Here is a 21315-nt window from a genome sequence, read left to right as displayed (position 1 = left end):
GGCAGCCAAGCCTGGAATAGAGGCTTTGCTGTCGGCCGGAACAGAAAGGGGCTCCTGGGCGGTGGGTACAGTGGGGTTGCTGCAGCTCTGACAGAGGGGAGAGGACTGACCCGTAGAAAGCTTGCACTTACACAAAGAGCACACAAAATGACTGACCAGAGCAGAAGAAGAGGAGGAAGAGGTGTGAGGGCAAGAACGCTCTCATTTAGGCATGATGAGACAGACTCACTAACAGATGCCAGAAGGTTACGGGACAGGAAGGCGCAGAGGAGAGTGTCAGGCTGCAGAGCACCTACTCACAGTCTATGCAGGCTGATGGCAGAGCAGGCCAATGCAAGCTCCTGCAGGTATCAGGCAGTCTGCGGGGCATCCAGGAGGCAGGCGACAGGCAAGTCCCTGCAGTTACCAGGCAATCTGCGGGGCGTCCGGGAGGCAGGCAACAGTCAGTGGTGCCAGTAAAGAACGTGCACGCAGCAGGAGGAAAGAGCGCGCTTTCTCCGGATAGGCTCGGTCTCAGGGACCCAGGGGAAGAGGCGGAGCCAGCCGCCATATTCGGGAGAAGCAAGATGGCGGTGGTAAGCGATCTGAGGGAGTGGGCGGAGCTAAATGCCGGGCGAGACAAGACGGGCGGGGAGAAAAGCCCGCCCAGATGCAGGAGAAAAAAGGGGGCGGAGCCCACGCAGAGAGCTAGGCCTGAAAAGTCGGGGTCTAAATTTGTTGTGATGACTGCCAGAGCAGGGGGGGAGTGGCGCAGAGGTCCCGTGGAAGCGCCCAAAAAAAAAAAAAAAAAACAACAGGTAGCCCAGCGCCCCTTCTGCCAGAATTAAGGGATAAAGGCCCCTAACATCAAAATGCCCCAGCGCTCCAAAAAGTCCGCAATAAAGTGGAAAAAACTTCCTCCATTATGCCCATCTCTTATTTTTCTCTCGTCCTTCTTCATTCTTCTTGAACCTCTTTCCTTTCTTCTTTTTAGAACCTGGGGAAGAGGGAGAAGAGTACCTCTGTCTCCGGAGATGTAAAATGTCCGAACTTGTTGCCTTGTGGGACGTCTTCGCCTCAGAGTACCGACAGGCTCTGGTGGGCGAGTGGGTAAGGAGACGGGAGCAAGGACCAGATCTGGGTCGCCTAAACATGCTTCTGTGTTAGGGGCTCTTGGTCCTGCCAGGAAGACGTATGAGGATAAGGGGTGGCAGTACACGCCGTACTCATAGTCTCTTTGTGGGAGTACAGTTGTGACTATTCACACTGTATCCCTCCGGGTACCTGAAAAGGAATGACACACACTGAGGTAGATATGGGTCTAATGAAAGACCTATGTCCATCTCTTACTGACACTAAGCTAAACTGAGTAGCCTAGTGCCAGTCAGTGGGGTGTACACTGCAGAGGAGGAGCTAACTTATTTGTGCATAGTGTCAGCCTCCTAGTGGCAGCAGCATACACCCATGGCTCCTGTGTCCCCCAAAAAGGCAATAGAGAAAAAAGTTATGTCTCTTGGAAGAAGGGGAGGGAAAATCAAAAATGAAAAATCACCATGTCATGAAAGCGCTCGCACTTATATCTAACAGGGCTGTGGAGTCAGTAAGCCAAACCTCCGACTCCTCAATTTCCATGACACAGACTCCAACTCCACCAAAATGGGCTCCTGATATCTAAAGAGGTAATTGGAGCCTTATAGCACATCTCAAATGCTGTCAAAAACCACCATGGTTACTTACCGGTAGCCGGTTTTTCCGGAACCCATGACAGCACCACATGAGAGAGGGATCTGCCCCGCCAGGACAGGAACCTACTGAAATATAAGGGGCGGCACCTCTCACCCGCTTCAGTTGGATTACAGAGGATTGAGAGGACTTCCCGGTTAGTTACAAGTTTATCCAACACCACATCACACAAATACACCCGACTATTGTGCACACCCATACGGTGAAAAAAAGGGGGGGGAATATACGGGTGCTGTCATGGGTTCCGGAAAAACCGGCTACCGGTAAGTAACCATGGTGGTTTTCCCTTCACCCATGACAGCACCACATGAGAGATTTTTGGAGACTTCGAAACACCTTAGGGAGGGACCACCGCTTGCAGCACCCTTCTACCAAAGGTCAAGTCAGCCGAGGAGAATAGATTTAATCTATAGTGCTTAAAAAAGGTTGAGGGTGAGGCCCAGGTAGCGGCCTTACAAATTTGCTCAATTGATACCTCTGCCTTTTCAGCCCAGGAGGTCGCCACGGCTCTGGTGGAATGAGCCTTGATGCCATCAGGAATCGGAACACCACTAGCTGAGTAGGCAACACTAATGGCCTCCCTAATCCATCTGGCAATAGTCCCTTTCGATACTCCATAACCCTTCCTGGCACCCTGGAAGGCTACAAATAGGGACTGGGACCTCCTCCACTGGCTGGTTACTGATATATACTCTAAGAGGGCTCTTTTCACATCTAGATTATGGAATTTCTCCTCTCCTTTTGTGGCCGGCGCCGCACTAGGCGCCATGTCCGTCGCGTCCGTGACGTCAGCCGGCGCATACCCAAGCTGCACCGCGCCGCTGACGTCAGGCGCCGGAAGTCGCGCCCGGCTTCCCCTGTCCCAGGGAGAAGGAGCGAGCGGGCGCGCGCGCAGGGGGAGGGAGGCACAGGGGAGCGCCCCGAATGGAGGCCGCCTTACCGCACCCGCACGAACCCGGGGCCTGCTGGAGGAACCCCGGGGACTGCGCTTCCAGGCGCCGACGGCCAGCGCTGCAGGTAAGCTGACCTGCTCTTCCCGCGCCGGGACGGCCCTGGGTCCATGTCTTCATCCATGGCAGGCACCGCCGCTGTCAGCCTGGGATCCCGCTCCAGGACAGGAACCCAACTGAAGCGGGGGAGAGGTGCCGCCCCTTATATTTCAGTAGGTTCCTGTCCTGGCGGGGCGGATCCCTCTCTCATGTGGTGCTGTCATGGGTGAAGGGAAAATAAGGATTCTATATTCTAGCTATAACTTGGCATCTACCAAGCTAAAATCTCAAACTCTTAGGTAGGGAGAGGTTAGATGGTCTGAAATAGTATATTGCAGTCTGAATATAAATTAATAGGATGATAAACCTTACCATACGTTATATTCACACACACAACACTTACCAACCAGTTCTGTGGCCAGCTGGGCTGCTTTCTGCTCAAACAAGTCCTTCATTTGCTTAATATTAAAGATCTCAGTCCTGGCCTCTTCCACCTGCTGCTCCAGGGACTGGAGTTCTGTAAGACATACATTTTGGTTAGTTTTAGATTCAGATGAAATCTTTCACTGACTTTTATGGCATAGTTCATAAAGTCATATTATGTACTGTACTCTAATTCTAACAACTAAAAAACCTTCCAAAGTGACAAACGAATAGATTGTCAGCTCTAGGAAACCTATTTCTCTTGTCACACGGCTTCCTACCATTAGGACGCCAAGTGATCAGCTTTAACAGTGGTGGTAAAGTGGCAGCTCAATTTCTTTCCAGCATCACCACAAAGAATTTTACAAGATTATACAGTTTACTTTAAATCAATGTCTGTTGGGGGAGGCTATACGCTTTACAGGTGTCCTCTGGCGGTCCAGAACAGAAGACCTGCTCTATTGATGCCTCAAATATTTGAGAGGAGCCTAAACCAGACAAAGTGAGGTTTTTCAGTTGTGTTTTTACACAGTTTATCTTATAAAGCACTAATACATCATTAGGAAATGCCAATTTGATGATGGTGAAGGAACAACATACAAGCTGTATACATGTTGTACTGTTTCCCTTTCTAAGTGTTCCCTACAGAGCGATGCGTCATGCGGACGACCCTCCACTTTGGGCAATTGATACTAGACAAGCACTAATATTATGGCTTGGAGTTACTAGTCAGAATATTAGCATACTGTTTTTAAGCGCTTTTGAAGGTGGGTAGTTGGGCTTATAGAGATGATAAAAAAAGCAGCTGCTGGAGTGTGAAAGGAAACCTGTTGGGTGATTTATACTGTCTTAATCAAGAGTAACACGAATCAGGGACACATTTCACCCATTGCGGGCAACTAGTAGCGTTTTAAGGGGCTGTACACTAAAAGTTTGATATCAATCCTTAAACGACATTGGACATAAATGGTATGGGCAATGTTGGCTGCCTATGTATGCATGCTGCAGGCCCAGAAGTGGAGCAACATTTTTTATATTTTTTTAATGACCCCAAAGGTCTCATTTTTTTTTTTACATAAGACATATATTGGACATCCACTCTATAAAGAAGCCAGTGAAGGGAGAACTGTCATTTGGGCGGCTATCAAATAGTTTCTTCCCTCCTGGCTCAGTTCTGAGAAATATCTCTCCATACATAACAACTAAAAATCGGCTGGTCAATCTAGCAGTTAGCTTGGGAGAACCCCCACAACCCGTAAAGGCACCAAGATGACTGTTCTCCCGGTTCCAGTCTCCTATTCAAACTATATAAATGATACAGCACTTCGGAGTAAAATAAATGCCTGCAATGAGGAGCTTGTCCCAGATTTATGACACTGGTGGTTCAGGAAGTATGAATCATCTGACAGGTTCCATTTTAGGACTCATTCCAATGTCAGTTTCTCTCACACAAGAGTTAACCATGTTTTTTAGCCCTCGTACCTATGATAGTCTAATACAAGTGGACGTGGTTGGCTCACCTGTGTAGACGTGAGAAGTTCACAGCTTCCACAGCCAAACACAGATCTAACCAGAGCAGCTGCAGCAAGAACAATTAGAAGGAAGCGATCCAGCAAAAAATGGGCTTCAATACTTGAATATAAAACGTAGCATTTATTAGACCATTAAAAAAGCTCCAAAACATTGGTAATAGTGCACTTAGAAGCTGATGATGTGACCTATGAGTTTCAACTTCATGTCTTACTCATGGCCTATGTAGAGCATGGGTAAAATATGCAGTCGAAACGCGTAGGTCCCATCATCAGCTTCTGAGATTTACTATTGCCAATGTTTTGGAGCTTTTTCATGGCTTAGTAAAGGCTACGTTTTATATTCAAGTATTCAAGCCCATTTTTCGCTGGATCGCTTCTCCTTCTAATTATGATAGTCTATGGGGTAGTTCACAAGTCTTATTTTTACCTTGGATTGAGTAGACCCCACAAAATTGCGTTGACTTTCATCAGCGTGTTGGATGAAACGCAAAGAAGCAAGTATATCAGGTCTGTGAAAAAAACACTTGACAAAACTCAGTAAAAATAACTGACCAAACTCTGATGACATTTGGACCATTTTTTTAAGAGAAAAATCACTTAATTGTGAAGGAGCCCTTAGGCTCACAGAGTACTGTCCAGACTGGATACATTTGTATTCACTTATCAGCTGTCAGCAGGAATAACAGGATTTTGGTTGCTTACCGTAAAATCTGTTTCTCAGAGTCTTCACTGGGGGACACAGGAACCGTGGGTGTGTGCTGCTGTCACTAGAAGGTTGACACTATGCATGAAAAAAATGCTAACTCGGCCTCTGCAGTATACACCCCTCTGACAGGCTGTAGGACAATCAGTTAATGAAAAAGCAGTAGGAGGAGACATTATCATGTAAGTCATCATATATTCATTACACGTAATAAAATCATGGGAGGGCGCTGTGTCCCCCAATGAAGACTCTGAAAAACAGATTTTACGGTAAGCAACCAAAATCCTGTTTTCTCTTTCGTCTCATTGGGGGACACAGAAACTGAGGGACGTCCAAAAGCATTCCCTGGGGTGGGAAAAGACAGAAACTTCCTTCAGGTCGGAGAACTCACCACTGACGCCTAAAAGATTCTTCTGCCTAGGCTGGCGTCCGCTGAAGCATAGGTATGGACCTTATAGAACCTTGAAAAGGTATGCACGGACGACCATGTGGCAGCCTTGCACAACTGCAAGGCTGATACCCTGTTGTGTACCACCCAAGAGGCGCCCACCGCCCGGGATGAATGGGCCTTGACACCAGCAGGGGACACCCTGTCCTTCAACCGATAGGCTTCCAGAATTGCTATTCTGATCCATCGGGCAATTATTGCCTTAGAGGCCGGCAGGCCTCTTCTCACCCCATTGAGGGTAACAAAGAGCGAGTCCGCCTTCCTGAAGGGAGCGTCCTGGCCAGATAGACCCTTATCGCCCTGACCAGGTATAGCTTATTCAAAGAACGCTCCAGTGGATGGGTTGAAGCAGGACAAAATGACGGAAGGATTATATCCTCGTTCAGGTGGAAGGCCGATACCACCTTCGGAAGAAAGTTTAGGAGAAGGCCGCAAAACAACTTTGTCCTGGTGCATAATTAGGAACTGAGGGCGACAGGACAATGTCGCTAATTCAGAAACCTGCCTAACAGAGGTGATGGCTATGAGAAATACCACCTTTCAGGACAACAAAGACATGGGAGCTTCAAGGAGGGGTTCGAAGGGTGAACGCGTCAACGCTTCCAAGACCAAGTTAAGATCCCCTGGAGTCACAGGGGATCTGTAAGGAGGGGCCGCATGTGCCACTCCTTGCAGAAAGGTCCTAACCTGTAAGCGGGAGGCCAAATTTCTTTTGAAAAAGAATAGAGAGAGCAGATACCTGGCCTTTCAAGGAACTTAGGGCCAGACCGCCATCTAACCCTGCGTGGAGAAAAGCTAGGACAGATGGCAGGGAACAGAGCATAAGTGTGATGTGATTAGACTCACACCAGCCAAAATAGGCCTTCCAGGCACGATAATAGACCCTGGAAGAGGATGGCTTCCAAGCCTGGATCATTGTATTAATGACTCCCAAATGGTCCGAAAATCCCGGGATTAATAGTCCGAAAAATCCTGCTGCTCTCAGTATTGTGGTTTCAATGGCCATGCCGTCCAATTGAGCAACCGAGAATTCAGGTGGTAAAACGGCCCCTGAGCCAGAAGATCTGGTCTGTCGGGGAGTCTCCATGGGGTGCCTGCGAGAGGACTGATAATTTCTGCGAAACAGGCCCTCCTGGGCCAGTACAGGGCGATCAATATGACCGGCACCCCTTCCGCCCTGATCTACTTTAGCAGTCTGGGCAGGAGAGGAAGGGGAGGGAACAGGTAAGGGAGTCTGAACTGTGTTCAGGGAATGACCAGTGCGTCGACCCCTATTGCTAGAGGATCGCGGTACCTTAGGACAAACTGTTGGACCCTTCTGTTCTGTCGTGATGCCAGGAGGTCCACGTCTGGAGTCCCCCATAGCTGGCATATCTGACGGAACACTTACTGGTGTAAGGACCATTCTCCTACCGTGAGCCCCTCCCGACTGAGGAACTTGGCGGCCGTGTTGTTTGTGCCGGGAATGAAAACTGCCAACATTGCCGGAATTGCGGTTTCTGCCCAATTGAAGATTCTGGATACCGTGGCCAGTGCCCGGGAAATTCTGGTTCCCCCTTGGTGAATGATGTATGCCACCGCCGTGGCATTGTCCATTTGAATCTGTACTGGCTGGTTGTTGAGGTATCTTTCCCCAATGTAGAAGTGCTAGGAAGACCGCCTTCAGTTTTAGAATGTTGATAGATAGTGAGGATTCTTGCCTCGACCATCATCCCTGGACTGTCAGATGACGGAATACCGCACCCCAGCCCAGGGAACTGGCATCTGTAGTTACTACCTGCCAGTGGACAGGGGGAAAAGGCCGTCCCAGATGAACGAGGGGGGAGGTCAGCCACCACTTGAGGGACTCCCTTGTCTGAATGGAAGGGAGGAAGGGGCGATCCAGCGAAGAGCTGGACCTGTCCCAATGAAGGAGGATGTTCCTCTGTAGTATCCTGGAACGGAACTGGGCAAAGGGTATTACCTCTGAAGCGGTCACCATCCTTCCCAGGACTCTCATGGCAGAGCGAAAGGATAGACGCCAGAATTTCAAGAGAGCAAATTCCCTGCTGGAGGGTAATCCACTTTCTTTCTGGGAGAAAGACCCTCGAGAGGCGGGTGTTGATTACCATTCCTAAGAATTCTAGGCGTTGTGTTGTTGTTAGGTGAGATTTATCCCTGTTTATGATCCAACCACACCGGGACAGCGTGTTTAAAACTACTGCTAGATTTTCCTGGGCCTGAGCGAAGGAGGGCTCTTTGACGAGAATGTTGTCGAGATATGGCACCAATATTACGCCTCTGACTCTTAATATAGCTACCATCGCTGCCACAATCTTTGTGAAAATTCTGGGGGCTGTTGCCAGCCCAAATGGCAGGGCCACAAACTGGAAATGATGCTTTTGGACAGTAAAACGCAGAAACCTTTGATGTCCCTAAAAAATGGGGACGTGTAGGTAGGCGTCCCGGATGTCTATGGAACACAGGAATTCCTGACCCTCTATAGACGTAATTACCGACCGAATCGATTCCATCCTGAAATGGTGTAAGCAGCCCCATCTGTTTAGCCTTTTGAGGTCTAGTATGGAACGAACTGAGCCATCCTTTTTTGGTATCACAAACAGGTCTGAGTAAAAGCCGGCAAAACGTTCCTGCTCGGGAACGAGGACGATTACTCCTGTGTTGAGGAGACAGTCGATTGCCGCAGAAAATACTAGAGCCCTAGCAGCGTCTTTTGGTTGCGATAGAAAGAAGTGATCTCGCGGAAGGACGTTGAAGTCTATCTTGCATCCTGTCGATACTACCTCCTTTACCCAGATATCCTCTACTGAACTCTGCCAGACATCTCTGAAGAGGAGAAGGTGGCCTCCTAGTCAGGGAGAGGTAGTGGAAAGGGAGTTGGACTCCCTGCTGGCATCAGGCTGAAGTGGCTCTGCCCGGCCCTGACCTGGTAGTTCTGCTGTTGGAACTGTGGGAATGCCATGAAGGGGTGGCCCGAAAGGACACCTTCCTCCCATCTCTCGGTGCTTGCGACCTCTTTGGGCCCTCAGCATAAGTGCCTGTCGCTGGGGTACGGCGAAAGGGCTGAGCCCTAGGTTTGAAAACATATCGACGAGGCTTGGCCTGGGGGAGAAGGAAGCGTGTACCCCCCGTTGCATCCTTAATGATTTGATCTAGCATTGACCCAAAGCCGGGTGCCCTGAAACGGCTAATTGGTCAGTGATTTCTTTGAGGATAAATCAGCCTGCCAAGCCCCTAGCCAGACCATCCGCCGGACGGCTACCACGTTACCGGATGCTTGAGCTGCGCAAGACGCGGCATCCAGGGTTGCTGATACCATACACCTCCCGGCATGGGAGATTTGAGCTGCAAATTCCGCCAGTTCCGCCGGTGGTGCTCCGGCCAATATGCCCTGCCTAAGCTGTTTGGCCCACTCTGTAACAGACTTAGCTACCCAAGCTGAGGCGAAGGCTGGACACAATGTGGCGGCTGCTGCCTCAAAAGCAGATTTTGTCAGGGATTCTATCCTCCTATCATTGGGATCTTTTAGGGCTGCTCCACTGGGGAGTGGGAGGACTGTATTGGTAGCGAGTCTGGACACTGATGGATCCACCGAAGGGGAGGTGGCCCAGTTGGCGGTGAGATCTGGAGGGAAGGGATATAGAATCCCAAAACGACTTTCTCTCTGACATCGCCTGGTTGGGTTTTCCCTTTCCCTGGCCAACACTTCCTCAAAATCCTTGTGGGAGGTGGGGGACTTATGAAGCTTAAACGAAAAAACCTGATCATTAGGTTTTGATGTGGCGTGCCCAATGTTAAAAGGTCTTCTTGACTGCGGCAATGAGGCCCTGAACCATATCCTTGACCTGGGACTGTTCTGGCCCGTACTCAGAACCCTCCTCTGAGTGTATCTCCGATAACGCCTCGCCTGATTCCGGGGATGAGGACCGGGAGGAGGCAGACGGCCAGAGGAATTCTGGCGGTGACATGGAGTGAGAAGGGGACCTGGGTTGATGGTCCTGTCTAAACCTTTTACGGCCTCTAGAAGGCCCAAAAGGAGGCTCATTTGGTGCTCCTATGTCCACTGGAGTCTGAAGTGGCAATCTGTTAAGCGTCGTTACCAAGGTCTGTGATACCCTGGTAAGGTCGGCCACGGACTAGGAGAAGGAAGAGGCCCATCCTGGACACTCGCTGTCTCCCGTGGCGATGGATGGCCCATGGGCGGCAGGCAAGGTGCTTCCTCCTGCTCCAGGGGGAATGTGGGAGCTCTGACAGGCAAAACGGGGGCTGCACCTGCTCTCTATCGTAGGTGACACCGTAGGTCTGCTGCAATCTGAGCAGAGTGGCGAGGACAGACCTGACGGAGGCCTGACATTGCATTTGGTACATACAAAATATTTGACCAAGGTCACTCACCGCGTGCTTGAAAGTAAGTGTTGGCTCTTAACATAAGTATAGAGCCCTGGGCTGTAAGCCCGAGTTCACATTCAGCCAGAGCGGCTGGTTAGTGGATCATACAACACTGCAGCCTCTTACCTCCAGTTCACCCCGTAAAATGGGTCGGTTATCTGCATGAAAAGATTGCTGTCCCAAACCTTATCTGCAGGGTGTCTCTCTCGATCATCAGGCTCTGGTGGGCAAGTGATGGGAGACGAAGGTCAGGAACAGGAGCTGCCACCTGAACACGAGTCCTGTGTTAGGGGATAGGGTCCTGCCCGTGGGATTCATGAGGATACAGGGTGGCAGCACACGCCGTACTCATGATCCCGGTGTGGGAATACAGATGTAACATATCTACTCTGTATCCCTCCATGGTTACCTGAAAAGGAACGACGCACATTGAGGTAGGCATGGGTCTGCGAGAGACCCCTGTCCACCTTCTGCTGACACTAAGCAAAACTGATTGTCCTATAGCCTGTCGGAGGGGTGTATACGGCGGAGTTAACATTTTTTTCATGCATAGTGTCAACCTCCTAGTGACAGCAGCACACACTCACGGTTTCTGTGTCCCCCAATGAGACGAAAGAGAAAGATAGGTTACAATATACTAAAACAAATGTAAAGTACAATGTTAATGAATGGAATTTAAAAACGGCAGTGCACATGCTGCGGATTTTTCCAAGCGGATTTGCTGCGGTTTTAAATCTGCAGCATGTCAATTCTTTCTGCTGATTCCGCAGCAGTCTGACACCTGCTCCATTGTACAGGTGTCAAAACGCAGGGGCAAACCGCAGGTCATTTTACCTGAGGATTTACCTACAAATCCGCGGGGAAAAATCTGCACTTCGTGCACTCACCCTAACAATGCCACAAACCATCTATTAAGGAGGAAGCTCTGTCACATGATAGTCACCTGTAGATGATACTGTGGTCACTCCATCAGGTACTGAGTTCTGAGGAAAGAAGAAAAAATAATAAAAATAAGAGAAAATAAGTTACGACATTGAGGAAAAGCTTTACAGGAAAGATATAGGGACGCCATATAAGGAGAGACGCAATAACATCTGCAGATACAACACCAGTGTGAAACAAAGGATAAATCATGAATGTACAGTTGTGCTCAAAAGTTTACATACCCCGGCAGAATTTTCGTTTCTTGGCTTTTTTTTCAGAGAATATGAATGATAACACCAAAACTTTTCCTCCACTCAAGGTTACTGGTTGGGTGAAGCCATATATTGTCAAACTACTGTGTTTTCTCTTTTCAAATCATAATGAAACCCAAACATCCAAATGACCCTGATCAAAAGTTCACATATCCAATTTCTTAATACCGTGTATTGCCCCCTCTAACATCAATGACAGCTTGAAGTCTTTCGTGGTAGTTGTGGATGAGGTTCTTTATTTTCTCAGACGGTAAAGCTGCCCACTCTTCTAGGCAAAAAGCCTCCAGTTCCTGTAAATTCATGGACTGTCTAGCATGCACTGCGCACTTGAGATCTCCCCAATGATGAGGTCAGGAGACTTTTGCTATAGCGAAAGACAGGTCGACTTGGCCTTGTGTTTTGGATCGTTCTCATGTTGGAACATCCAAGTACGTCCCATGCGCAGCTTCCGGACTGATGATTGCAAATTTGCCTCCAGTATTTGCAGATAACCTGCTGCATTCATCTTTCCTTCAACTATGATCAAGTTTCCTTTGCTTTTGTAGCTCACACATCCTTAAAACATCAGCGATCCACCTCCGTGCGTTACAGTAGGAATGGTGTTCCTTTCATCATAGGCCTTGTTGACCACTCTCCAAATGTAATGCTTATAGTTGTGGCCAAAAAGTTCAATTTTGGTCTCATCACTTCAAATTACCTTGTTTCAGAAATGTTAAGCTTGTCTCTGTGCCCTTTTGCATATTGTAGGCGAGATACTTTGTGGCATTTGAGCAGTAATGGCTTTCTTCTGAAGACTCGACCATGCAGCCCATTTTTCCTCATGTGCCTCCTTATTGTGCATCTTGAAACAGCCGTACCGCTAGTTTTCAAAAGTCCAGTATTTCAGGTGATGTTATTTGTGGGTTTTTCTTTGCATCCTGAACAATTTTCCTGGCAGTTGTGGATGAAATTTTTGTTGGTCTACCTGACCATGGTTTTGTTTTTACAGAGCCCCTGATTTTCCATTAGTTAATCACAGTTTGAACGCTGCTGACTGGCATTATCCATTCCTTGGATATCTTTTTGTATCCCTTTCCTGTTTTATACAGTTCAACTACCTTTTCCCGTAGATCCGTTGACAATTCTTTTGCTTTCCCCATGATTCACAATACAAAAACGTCAATGGCTGGAAGAAAAATGCAAGAGTCTGTCTGGAAACCAGAAACTCACTCAGCTTGTATGCACACACACAGATTACAAGCAAAGAGGTCACTGAGGATGTTACCTTTAGTAGCCATTCAAACCCATTTGTATCAACTTCTGTGCATATTATCAGGCCAAATTCACCAGGGTATATAAACTTTTGATCAGGGTCATTTGGATGTTTTGGGTTGTCGTTATGAGTTAAAAAGAGAAAACACAGTAGTTTAATAATAAATGGCTTCACCCAACCACTAACCATGAGTGGAGATAAAGTTTTGGTGTCATCATTCATATTCTCTGAAAAAAGGCCAAGAAAGCAAAAATTTTGCTGGAGTATGTAAACTTTTGAGCACAACTGTACATATCAGCATAAGTGGCAATGTTATGTACAACATACTGGAAAGGTTACATTCACTCATACCATTGATATATGTGAGAATGTGTGTACTGTTAGCAAAGTAGCAGAAAATAGATATAGCTAAGCTAAATGCAGCTCTAAATTTCTAAACGTGTAACAAGGTTTTCATTTCCGGTCTAAAAAAGCGTGATGCTACATCAAAAATCTTAAAGGAATTACTTGCTTCAGTTGCTCTTGAACATTTTCCAACTCCTTCTTCAGCTCTTCTGCATACCATTTCTCTTCCTAAATCACAAAAAGGCAATATATAAGAATATTCAAATTCTACAGGGTGAATGTAAAGGCTTCTTCATATAGGAAACAGTAGGCCTCAAAGATTCCAGGTATCGTCTAACGTGGTCCCATAGTGTGGCTGTGTCCACACGATTGTACTTAAGGGAATAAAAATGGTGCAGGTGTAAAAGAAATATTAAACAAGAATCACCTAAATAACTTTTCCACATGTAATTCTGTACGTAACACAGATATTTTCAAGAGATTAGACTTTTATGATGATTTCTCATTGGCAGATCTCATTCCTGCTGATGATTTTATACACATCTGTGTTCAACATCGCAGAGTTCAAGACTAAGTCTGGCTGTGTAAATGACATTATGTCTCTCTCTATGTGTGTTTTGTTAGCCAAGTTTGGCCCACGGAAGACTTGATGCTGAAGCGACCAGGGATTTACAAGCGAGTAATGCTTAGTTTTATGTTTTGGTTGTTTTTTTTTTATAGCATTTATTGATTAGCAGTTATGTAAACCTTCTTCAGTAGTGAAATTACACCAAGAAGGAAAAGTTATGGAAATCTAGAAATCACAGGATGATTAAATAATGATATGCAAATAACTAAAACATGGAAACAAATTTTCAAAATATCCAGATTCATTCAAGATTGAGTATGAGAACTATGCACATAAATGCATGCACTTACACGCCTCGGCATGCTATCAGTAAGATCATTATCCCCTTTACCCCCAAGGGGGGTTTGCATGTTCATGACCGGGCCAATTTTTACAATTCTGACCACTGTCCCTTTATGAGGTAATAACTCTGGAACACTTCCATGGATCCCGGTGATTCTGACACCGTTTTCTCGTGACATATTGTACTTCATGATAATGATAAAATTTCATTGATATGACTTGCGTTTATTTGTGGAAAAAAAAACAGATAATTTGGCGAAAATTTTGCAATTTTCCAACTCTGAATTTTCATGCCCTTAAATCACAGAGATATGTGATATAAATACTTAATAAGTAACATTGTTTAATCAGCACAATTTTGGAACCAAAACTTTTTTTTGTTAGGAATTTATAAGGGTTAAAAGTTGACCAGCGATTTTCCATTTTTAAAACACCAATTTTTTTTTTAGGGACCACATCACATTTGAAGTCACTTTAAGGGGTCTATATGATAGAAAATACCCAAAAGTGACACCATTAAAAAACTTGACCGCTGAAAGTACTCAAAACCACATTCAAGAAGTCTATTAACCCTTCAGGTGCTTCACAAGAATTTTTGGAATGTTTAAAAAAAAAAAATGAACATTTAACTTTTTTAAACAAAGATTTACTTCAGATCCATTTTTTTTATTTTCCCAAGGGTAACAGGAGAAATTGGACACCAAAAGGTGTTGTGCAATTTCTCTTGAGTATGCGGATAACAGGATTTTGGTTGCTTACCGTAAAATCTGTTTCTCAGAGTCTTCATTGGGGGACAAAGGAACCGTGGGTGTGTGCTGCTGTCACTAGGAGGTTGACACTATGCATGAAAAAAATGTTAACTCCGCCTCCGCAGTATACACCCCTCCGACCGGCTGTAGGATCATCAGTTAGTGAAAAAGCAGTAGGAGGAGACATCAAGTAAGTCATCATATATTCATTACACGTAATAAAATCATGGGAGGGCGCTGTGTCCCCCAATGAAGACTGAGAAACAGATTTTACGGTAAGCAACCAAAATCCTGTTTTCTCTTTCGTCTCATTGGGGGACACAGGAACCGTGGGACGTCCAAAAGCAGTTCCTGGGGTGGGAAAAGACAGAAACTTCCTTCAGGTCGGAGAACTCACCACTGCCACCTGCAAGATTCTTCTGCCTAGGCTGGCGTCCGCTGAAGCATAGGTATGGATCTTACAGAACCTTGAAAAGGTATGCACGGACAACCATGTGGCAGCCTTGCACAACTGCATGGCTGATGCCCTGTTGTGTACTGACCAGGAGACGCACACCGCCCAGGTTGAATGGGCCCTGACCCCAGAAAGGACACCCTGTCCTTTACCCAGTAGGCTTCCAGAATTGCCATTCTGATCCAGCGGGCAATTATTGCCTTAGAGGCCAGCAGGCCTCTTCTCACCCCATTGGGGATAACAAAGAGCGTGTCCGCCTTCCTGAAGGGAGCGGTCCTGGCCAAATAGATCCTTCTCGCCCTGACCAGGTCTAGCTTATTCAAAGAATGCTCCAGAGGATGGATTGGAGTGGGACAAAATGACGGAAAGATTATATCCTCGTTCAGGTGGAAGGCCGATACCACCTTGGGAAGAAAGTTAGAAGGGGGCCGCAAAACAACCTTGTCCTGGTGCATAATTAGGAATGGAGGGCAACAGAACAATGCAGCTAATTTTGAAACCCGCCTAACAGAGGTGATGGCTACGAGAAATACCAATTTCCAGGACAACAAAGACATAGGAGCTTCCTGTAGGGGTTCAAAGAGTGAACCTGTAAAGGCTTCCAAGACCAAGTCGAGATCCCCTGGAGTCACAGGGGATCTGTAAGGAGGGGCCGCATGTGCCACTCCTTGCAGAAAGGTCCTAACCTGTAAGCGGGAGGCCAAATTTTTTTGAAAAAGAATATAGAGAGCAGATACCTGGCCTTTCAAGGAACTTAGGGCCACACCGCCATCTAACCGTGCCTGGAGAAAAGCTAGGACAGATGGCAGGGAACAGGGCATAGGTGTGACGTGATTAGACTCACACCAGCCAAAATAGGCCTTCCATGCTTGATAATAGACCCTGGAAGAGGAAGGCTTCCTAGCCTGGATCATTGTATTAAGGACTCGGTCCGAAAAAAACGCTGCCCTCAGTAATTTGGTTTCAACGGCCATGCCGTCAAATTGAGCAACCGAGAATTCGGGTGGTAAAAAGGCCCTTGAGCCAGAAGATCTGGTCTGTCGGGGAGTCTCCAGGGGTGCCTGTGAGAAGATTGATAATTTCTGCGAACCAGGCTCTCCTGGGCCAGTACGGGGCGAATAATATGACCGGCACCCCTTCCGCCTTGATCTTCTTTAGCAGTCTGGGCAGGAGAGGAAAGGGAGGGAAACAGGTAAGGGAGTCTAAACTGTCCAGGGAATGACCAGCGCGTCGACCCCTATTGCTAGAGGATCGCGGTATCTTGAGACAAATTGTTGGACCCTTCTGTTCTGTCGCGATGCCAGGAGGTCCACATCTGGAGTCCCCCATAGCTGGCATATCTGACGGAACACTTACTGGTGTAAGGACCATTCCCCTCCAGCGAGCCCCTCCCGACTGAGGAAGTCGGAGGCAGTGTTGTCTGTGTCGGGAATGTAAACTGCCGAAATTGCCGGAATTGCGGTTTCTGCCCAGTTGAAGATTCTGGATATCTCGGTCAGTGCCCGGGGACTTCTGGTTAACCCTTGGTGATTGATGTATGCCACCGCCGTTGCATTGTCCGTTTGAATCCGGACTGGCTGGTTGTTGAGGTATCTTTCCCAATGTAGAAGTGCTAGAAAGACCGCCTTCAGTTTTAGAATGTTGATTGATAGTGAGGATTCTTGCCTCGACCATCGTCCCTGGACAGTCAGGTGGCGGAATACCGCACCCCAGCCCAGGAGACTGGTACCTGTAGTTACTACCTGCCAGTGGACAGGGGGAAAAAGCCGTCCCAAATGAACAAGGGGGGAGGTCAGCCACCACTTGAGGGACTCCCTGGTCTGAATGGAAGGGAGGAAGGGGCGATCCAGCGAAGAGATGGACCTGTCCCACTGAAGGAGGATGTTCCTCTGCAGTATCCTGGAACGGAACAGGGCAAAGGGTATTGCCTCTGAAGCTGCCACCATTCTTATCAGGACTCTCATGGCAGCGCGAAAGGATAGAAGCCGGAATTTCAACAGAGAGCGAATTCCCTGCTGGAGGGTAATCCACTTTCTTTCTGGGAGAAAGACCCTTGAGCGGCGGGTGTCGATTACCATTCCTAAGAATTCTAGGCGTTGTGTTGGCGTTAGGTGGGATTTCTCCATGTTTATGATCCAACCAAACCGGGACAGCGTGTTTAAAACTACCGCTAGATTTTCCTGGGCCTGAGCGAAGGAGGGCGCCTTGACAGGAATATCGTCAAGATATGGTACCAATATTATGCCTCTGACCCTTAATATAGCTACCATCGCTGCCATAATCTTTGTGAAAATTCTGGGGGCTGTTGCCAGCCCAAATGGCAGGGCTACAAACTGGAAATGCTGCTTTTGGACAGCAAAACGCAGAAACTTCTGATGTCCCTCAAAAATGGGTACGCGTCCCGGATGTCTATGGAACATAGGAATTCCTGATCCTCCATAGACATAATTACCGACCGAATCGATTCCATCCTGAAATGGCGTAAGCGGACCCATCTGTTTAGCCTTTTGAGGTCTAGTATGGAACGAACTGAGCCATCTTTTTTTGGTATCACAAACATGTTTGAGTAAAAGCCGGTAAAACGTTCCTGCTTGGGAATGGGGACGATTACTCCTGCGTTGAGGAGAGAGTCGATTGCCGCAAAAAAACCTGGAGCCATAGCAGTGTCTTTTGGTGGCTGCAATAGAAAGAAGCGATCTCGCGGAAGCGAATTGAAGTCTACCTTGCATCCTGTTGATACTGCCTCCTTTACCCAGATATCCTATACTGAATTCTGCCAGACATCTCTGAAGAGAAGGCGGCCTCCTAGTCTGGGAGAGGTACTAGGAAGGGAGTTGGCCTCCCTGCTTGGCGTCAGGCTGAAGTGGCTCTGCCCGGCCCTGACCTGGTAGCTCTGCTGTTGGAACTGCGGGAATGCCATGACGGGGTGGTCCAAAATGCTACCCTCCTCCGATCTCTCGGTGCTCGCGACCGCTGCAGGCCCTGAGCATGAGTGCCTGTCGCTGGGGTACGGCGAAAGGGCTGAGCCCTACATTTGAAACCATGTCGACGAAGTTTGGCCTGAGGGAGAAGGGAGCTTGTACCCCCCCGTTGCATCCTTAATGATTTGATCTAACAGTGACCCAAAGAGCCAGGTACCCTGAAACGGCAGATTGGTCTGTGATTTCTCTAAGGACAAATCAGCCTGCCAAGCCTTTAGCCAGACCGTCCGCCGGATGGCTACCATGTTACTGGATGCTTGAGCTGCGCAAAACGCAGCATCCAGGGCTGCTGATACCATATACCTCCCGGCATGAGAGATTTGATCTGCGAACTCCACCAGTTTCGCTGGTGGTGCCCCAGCCAATATGCCCTGCCTAAGCTGTTTGGCCCATTCTGTAACAGACATAGCTACCCAGGCTGAGGTGAAGGCTGGACACAACGTAGCGGCTGCTGCCTCAAAGGCGGATTTTGCCAGGGATTCTATCCTCCTATCATTGGGATCTTTTAGGGCTGCCCCACTGGCGAGAGGACTGTATTGGTAGCGAGTCTGGACACTGGTGGGTCCACCGAAGGGGAGGCGGTCCAGTTGGCGGTGAGATCTGGAGGGAAGGGATATAGAATCCCAAAACGATTCCCTCTCTGAAACCGCCTGACTGGGTTTTCCCTTTCCCTGGCCAACACTTCCTCAAAATCCTTGTTGGAGGCGAAGACCCTAGAGGGGGACTTATGACGCTTAAATGAAAAAACCTGATCATTAGGTTTTGATGGGGTGTCACCAATGTTAAAAGTCTCCTTGACTGCGGCAATGAGGCCCTGAACCATATCCTTGACCTGGGACTGTTCAGGCCCGTGCTCAGAACCCTCCTCTGAGTGTGTCTCTGATAATGCCTCGCCTGATTCCGGGGATGAGGACCGGGAGGAGGCAGACCGCCAGAGGAATTCCGGCGGTGAAATGGAGTGAGAAGGGGACCTGGGTTGGTGGTCCTGTCTAAACCTTTTACAGCCTCTAGAAGGCCCAAAAGTAGGCTCCTTTGGTGCTCCTGTGTACACTGGAGTCTGAAGTGGCAATCTGTTAAGCACCGTTACCAAGGTCTGTAATACCTTGGTAAGGTCGGCCACGGACTTAGATAAGGAAGAGGCCCATCCTGGACACTCGCTGTCTCCCATGGCGATGGATGGCCCCTGGGCGGTAGGCAAGGTGGCTTCCTCCTACCCCAGGGGTAATGTGGGAGCTTGGCTAGGCAAAGCGGGGGGCTGCACCTGCTCTCTAGCGTAGGTGACACCGTAGGTCTGCTGGTACATATAAAATATTTGACCAAGGTCACTGAAGCGGATGAGGAGCGGGACTGCTCTCCCTCGGGCATACTGACAGGTTTTACCTGGTGCCGACCGTCGGGGGTAGAGAGCGGAGTGAGGGCGCAACCTATAGTGCAGTAGTCACATACCCACGACCTGTGTCCCCACCGCAGATGCCGCCCGAAGGCTGATGAGAGAGCGAGGTGAACAGCCCTGCCGCTGCCTAGAAGCCTTATGAAATCCCCGTTTGGAAGTGGTGGGCGGGGCCCTGCTCTGGCCTCCTGGAGCACCAAGATGGCACTGGTATAAGAGGAAGCTGGGGGGCGGAGCCTGCCGGGAGCCGGAATCTGGCGTCAGCCGTGCTGGGCTCCTACTGGAGCCCAGGGCCATAACGCTGCCACAGGAGGAAGCTGGAACCGCGCTGCACAGCGTGCTTGAAAGTAAGTGTTGGCTGTTAAACTAAGTATAGAGCCATGGGCTGCAAGCCCCAGTGCTGATTAGAGTGGTCACATTCAGCCAGAGCAGCTGGTGAGCAGATCATACAACGCTGCAGCCTCTTACCTCCAGTTCACCCCGTAACAGGGGTCGGTTTACCTGCATGAAAAGATTGCTGTCCCAAACCTTTTCTGCAGGGTGTCTCTCGATCATCAGGCTCTGGTGGGTGAGTGATGGGAGACGAAGGTCAGGACCAGGAGCTGCCACCTGAACACGAGTCTTGTGTTAGGGGATAGGGTCCTGCCCGCGGGATTCATGAGGATACGGGGTGGCAGTACACGCCGTACTCATAATCCGTACTCATGTGTGGGAATACAGATGCACCATATCTACTCTGTAACCCTCCATTGCTACCTGAAAAGGAACGACGCACATTGAGGTAGGCATGGGTCTGCGAGAGACCTCTGTCCACCTCCTGCTGACACTAAGCAAAACGGATTGTCCTACAGCCGGTCGGAGGGGTGTATACTGCGGAGGCGGAGTTAACTTTTTTTGCATAGTGTCAACCTCCTAGTGACAGCAGAACACCCACGGTTCCTGTGTCCCCCAATGAGACGAAAGAGAAACCCCATATATGTAGGTAAACCACTGTTTGGGCACATGGCAGAGCTCAGAAGGGAAGGAGTGCAGTTTTTTCTTTTTCAATGCAAAATTGGCTGGAATTAAGATCGCACGGCATGTTGCATCTGGAGAGACCCTGATGTGCCTAAAGAGTGGAATCAATCAATCCCAAGCAATCAAATTTATTATCGCCAAGTACATATTACATATATACAAGGAATTCTTTGTGGCAAAGAGGCAACATAATATATAACAACAGATACAACAAGTAACATCTAACAAGACAGATACAGTATATAGTCTACACATGACGATTTAATTGTTGAACAGAGAGTGGATAGAAGCTGTTCATATGGCGGTTGGTACTGCATTTGGGGACTCTGAAGCGACGTCCTGAAGGGAGTAGTTGGAATGAGGAGTGTCCCGGGTGAGAGGGATCGGATGAAATTTTCAATGCGTGGGATCGAATACTCTTATCATAAAGATCCTGGATTTTAGGCAAGGGGGAACCTATAATTCTCTCTGCTGTTCTGAAAGTCCTTTGGAAGCAGAGTTTGTCATGCGCAGTGGCTCACTCATACCAGACTATCAGAGAGGAACAAATCACAGATCTGATGACAGCATTAAAGAATAAGATCAGCAGATTCTTAGACAAACCATATCTTTTCAGCTGACGCAGGAAGAACATCCTCTGTTGTGCTTTTCTTATAACAGCATCCACGTTTTTCCCCCATTTAAGATCATGAGAGATGATAACACCAAGGAATTTGGTCTCTGTGACCCTAAGAACCACTTCGTCATGGATGTAGATTGGAAGTATCTCATGTTGATCTTTCCTAAAATCCACAACCATCTCAGCAGTTTTTTTA

At 48.1% G+C, this 21315-nt stretch overlaps 1 protein-coding gene across 3 annotated transcripts in view; it reads right to left on the bottom strand.

Moving 5' to 3' along the window:
- EEA1 (early endosome antigen 1) overlaps window positions 1–21315 on the bottom strand; it is a 278411-nt gene that overhangs the window by 158240 nt on the left and 98856 nt on the right. For 2 of the 3 annotated variants that reach the window (XM_073554267.1, XM_073554268.1), the window contains 3 exons: window positions 13162–13227; window positions 11150–11189; window positions 3115–3228 (listed from right to left, as the gene is read on the bottom strand). In XM_073554267.1, coding sequence (XP_073410368.1) covers window positions 3115–3228; window positions 11150–11189; window positions 13162–13227 — 220 coding nt within the window. The remainder of the gene's footprint in view (window positions 1–3114; window positions 3229–11149; window positions 11190–13161; window positions 13228–21315) is intronic. The other variant, XM_073554269.1, reaches the window with a different exon arrangement.

The sequence above is a fragment of the Dendrobates tinctorius genome, unplaced genomic scaffold, assembly GCF_039654945.1.
Source record: "Dendrobates tinctorius isolate UK_male_01 unplaced genomic scaffold, ASM3965494v1 ptg000209l, whole genome shotgun sequence".
NCBI lineage: Eukaryota > Metazoa > Chordata > Amphibia > Anura > Dendrobatidae > Dendrobates > Dendrobates tinctorius.
Note: the sequence above shows the minus strand (reverse complement) of the source record. Positions and strands in the feature narration are given on the sequence as shown.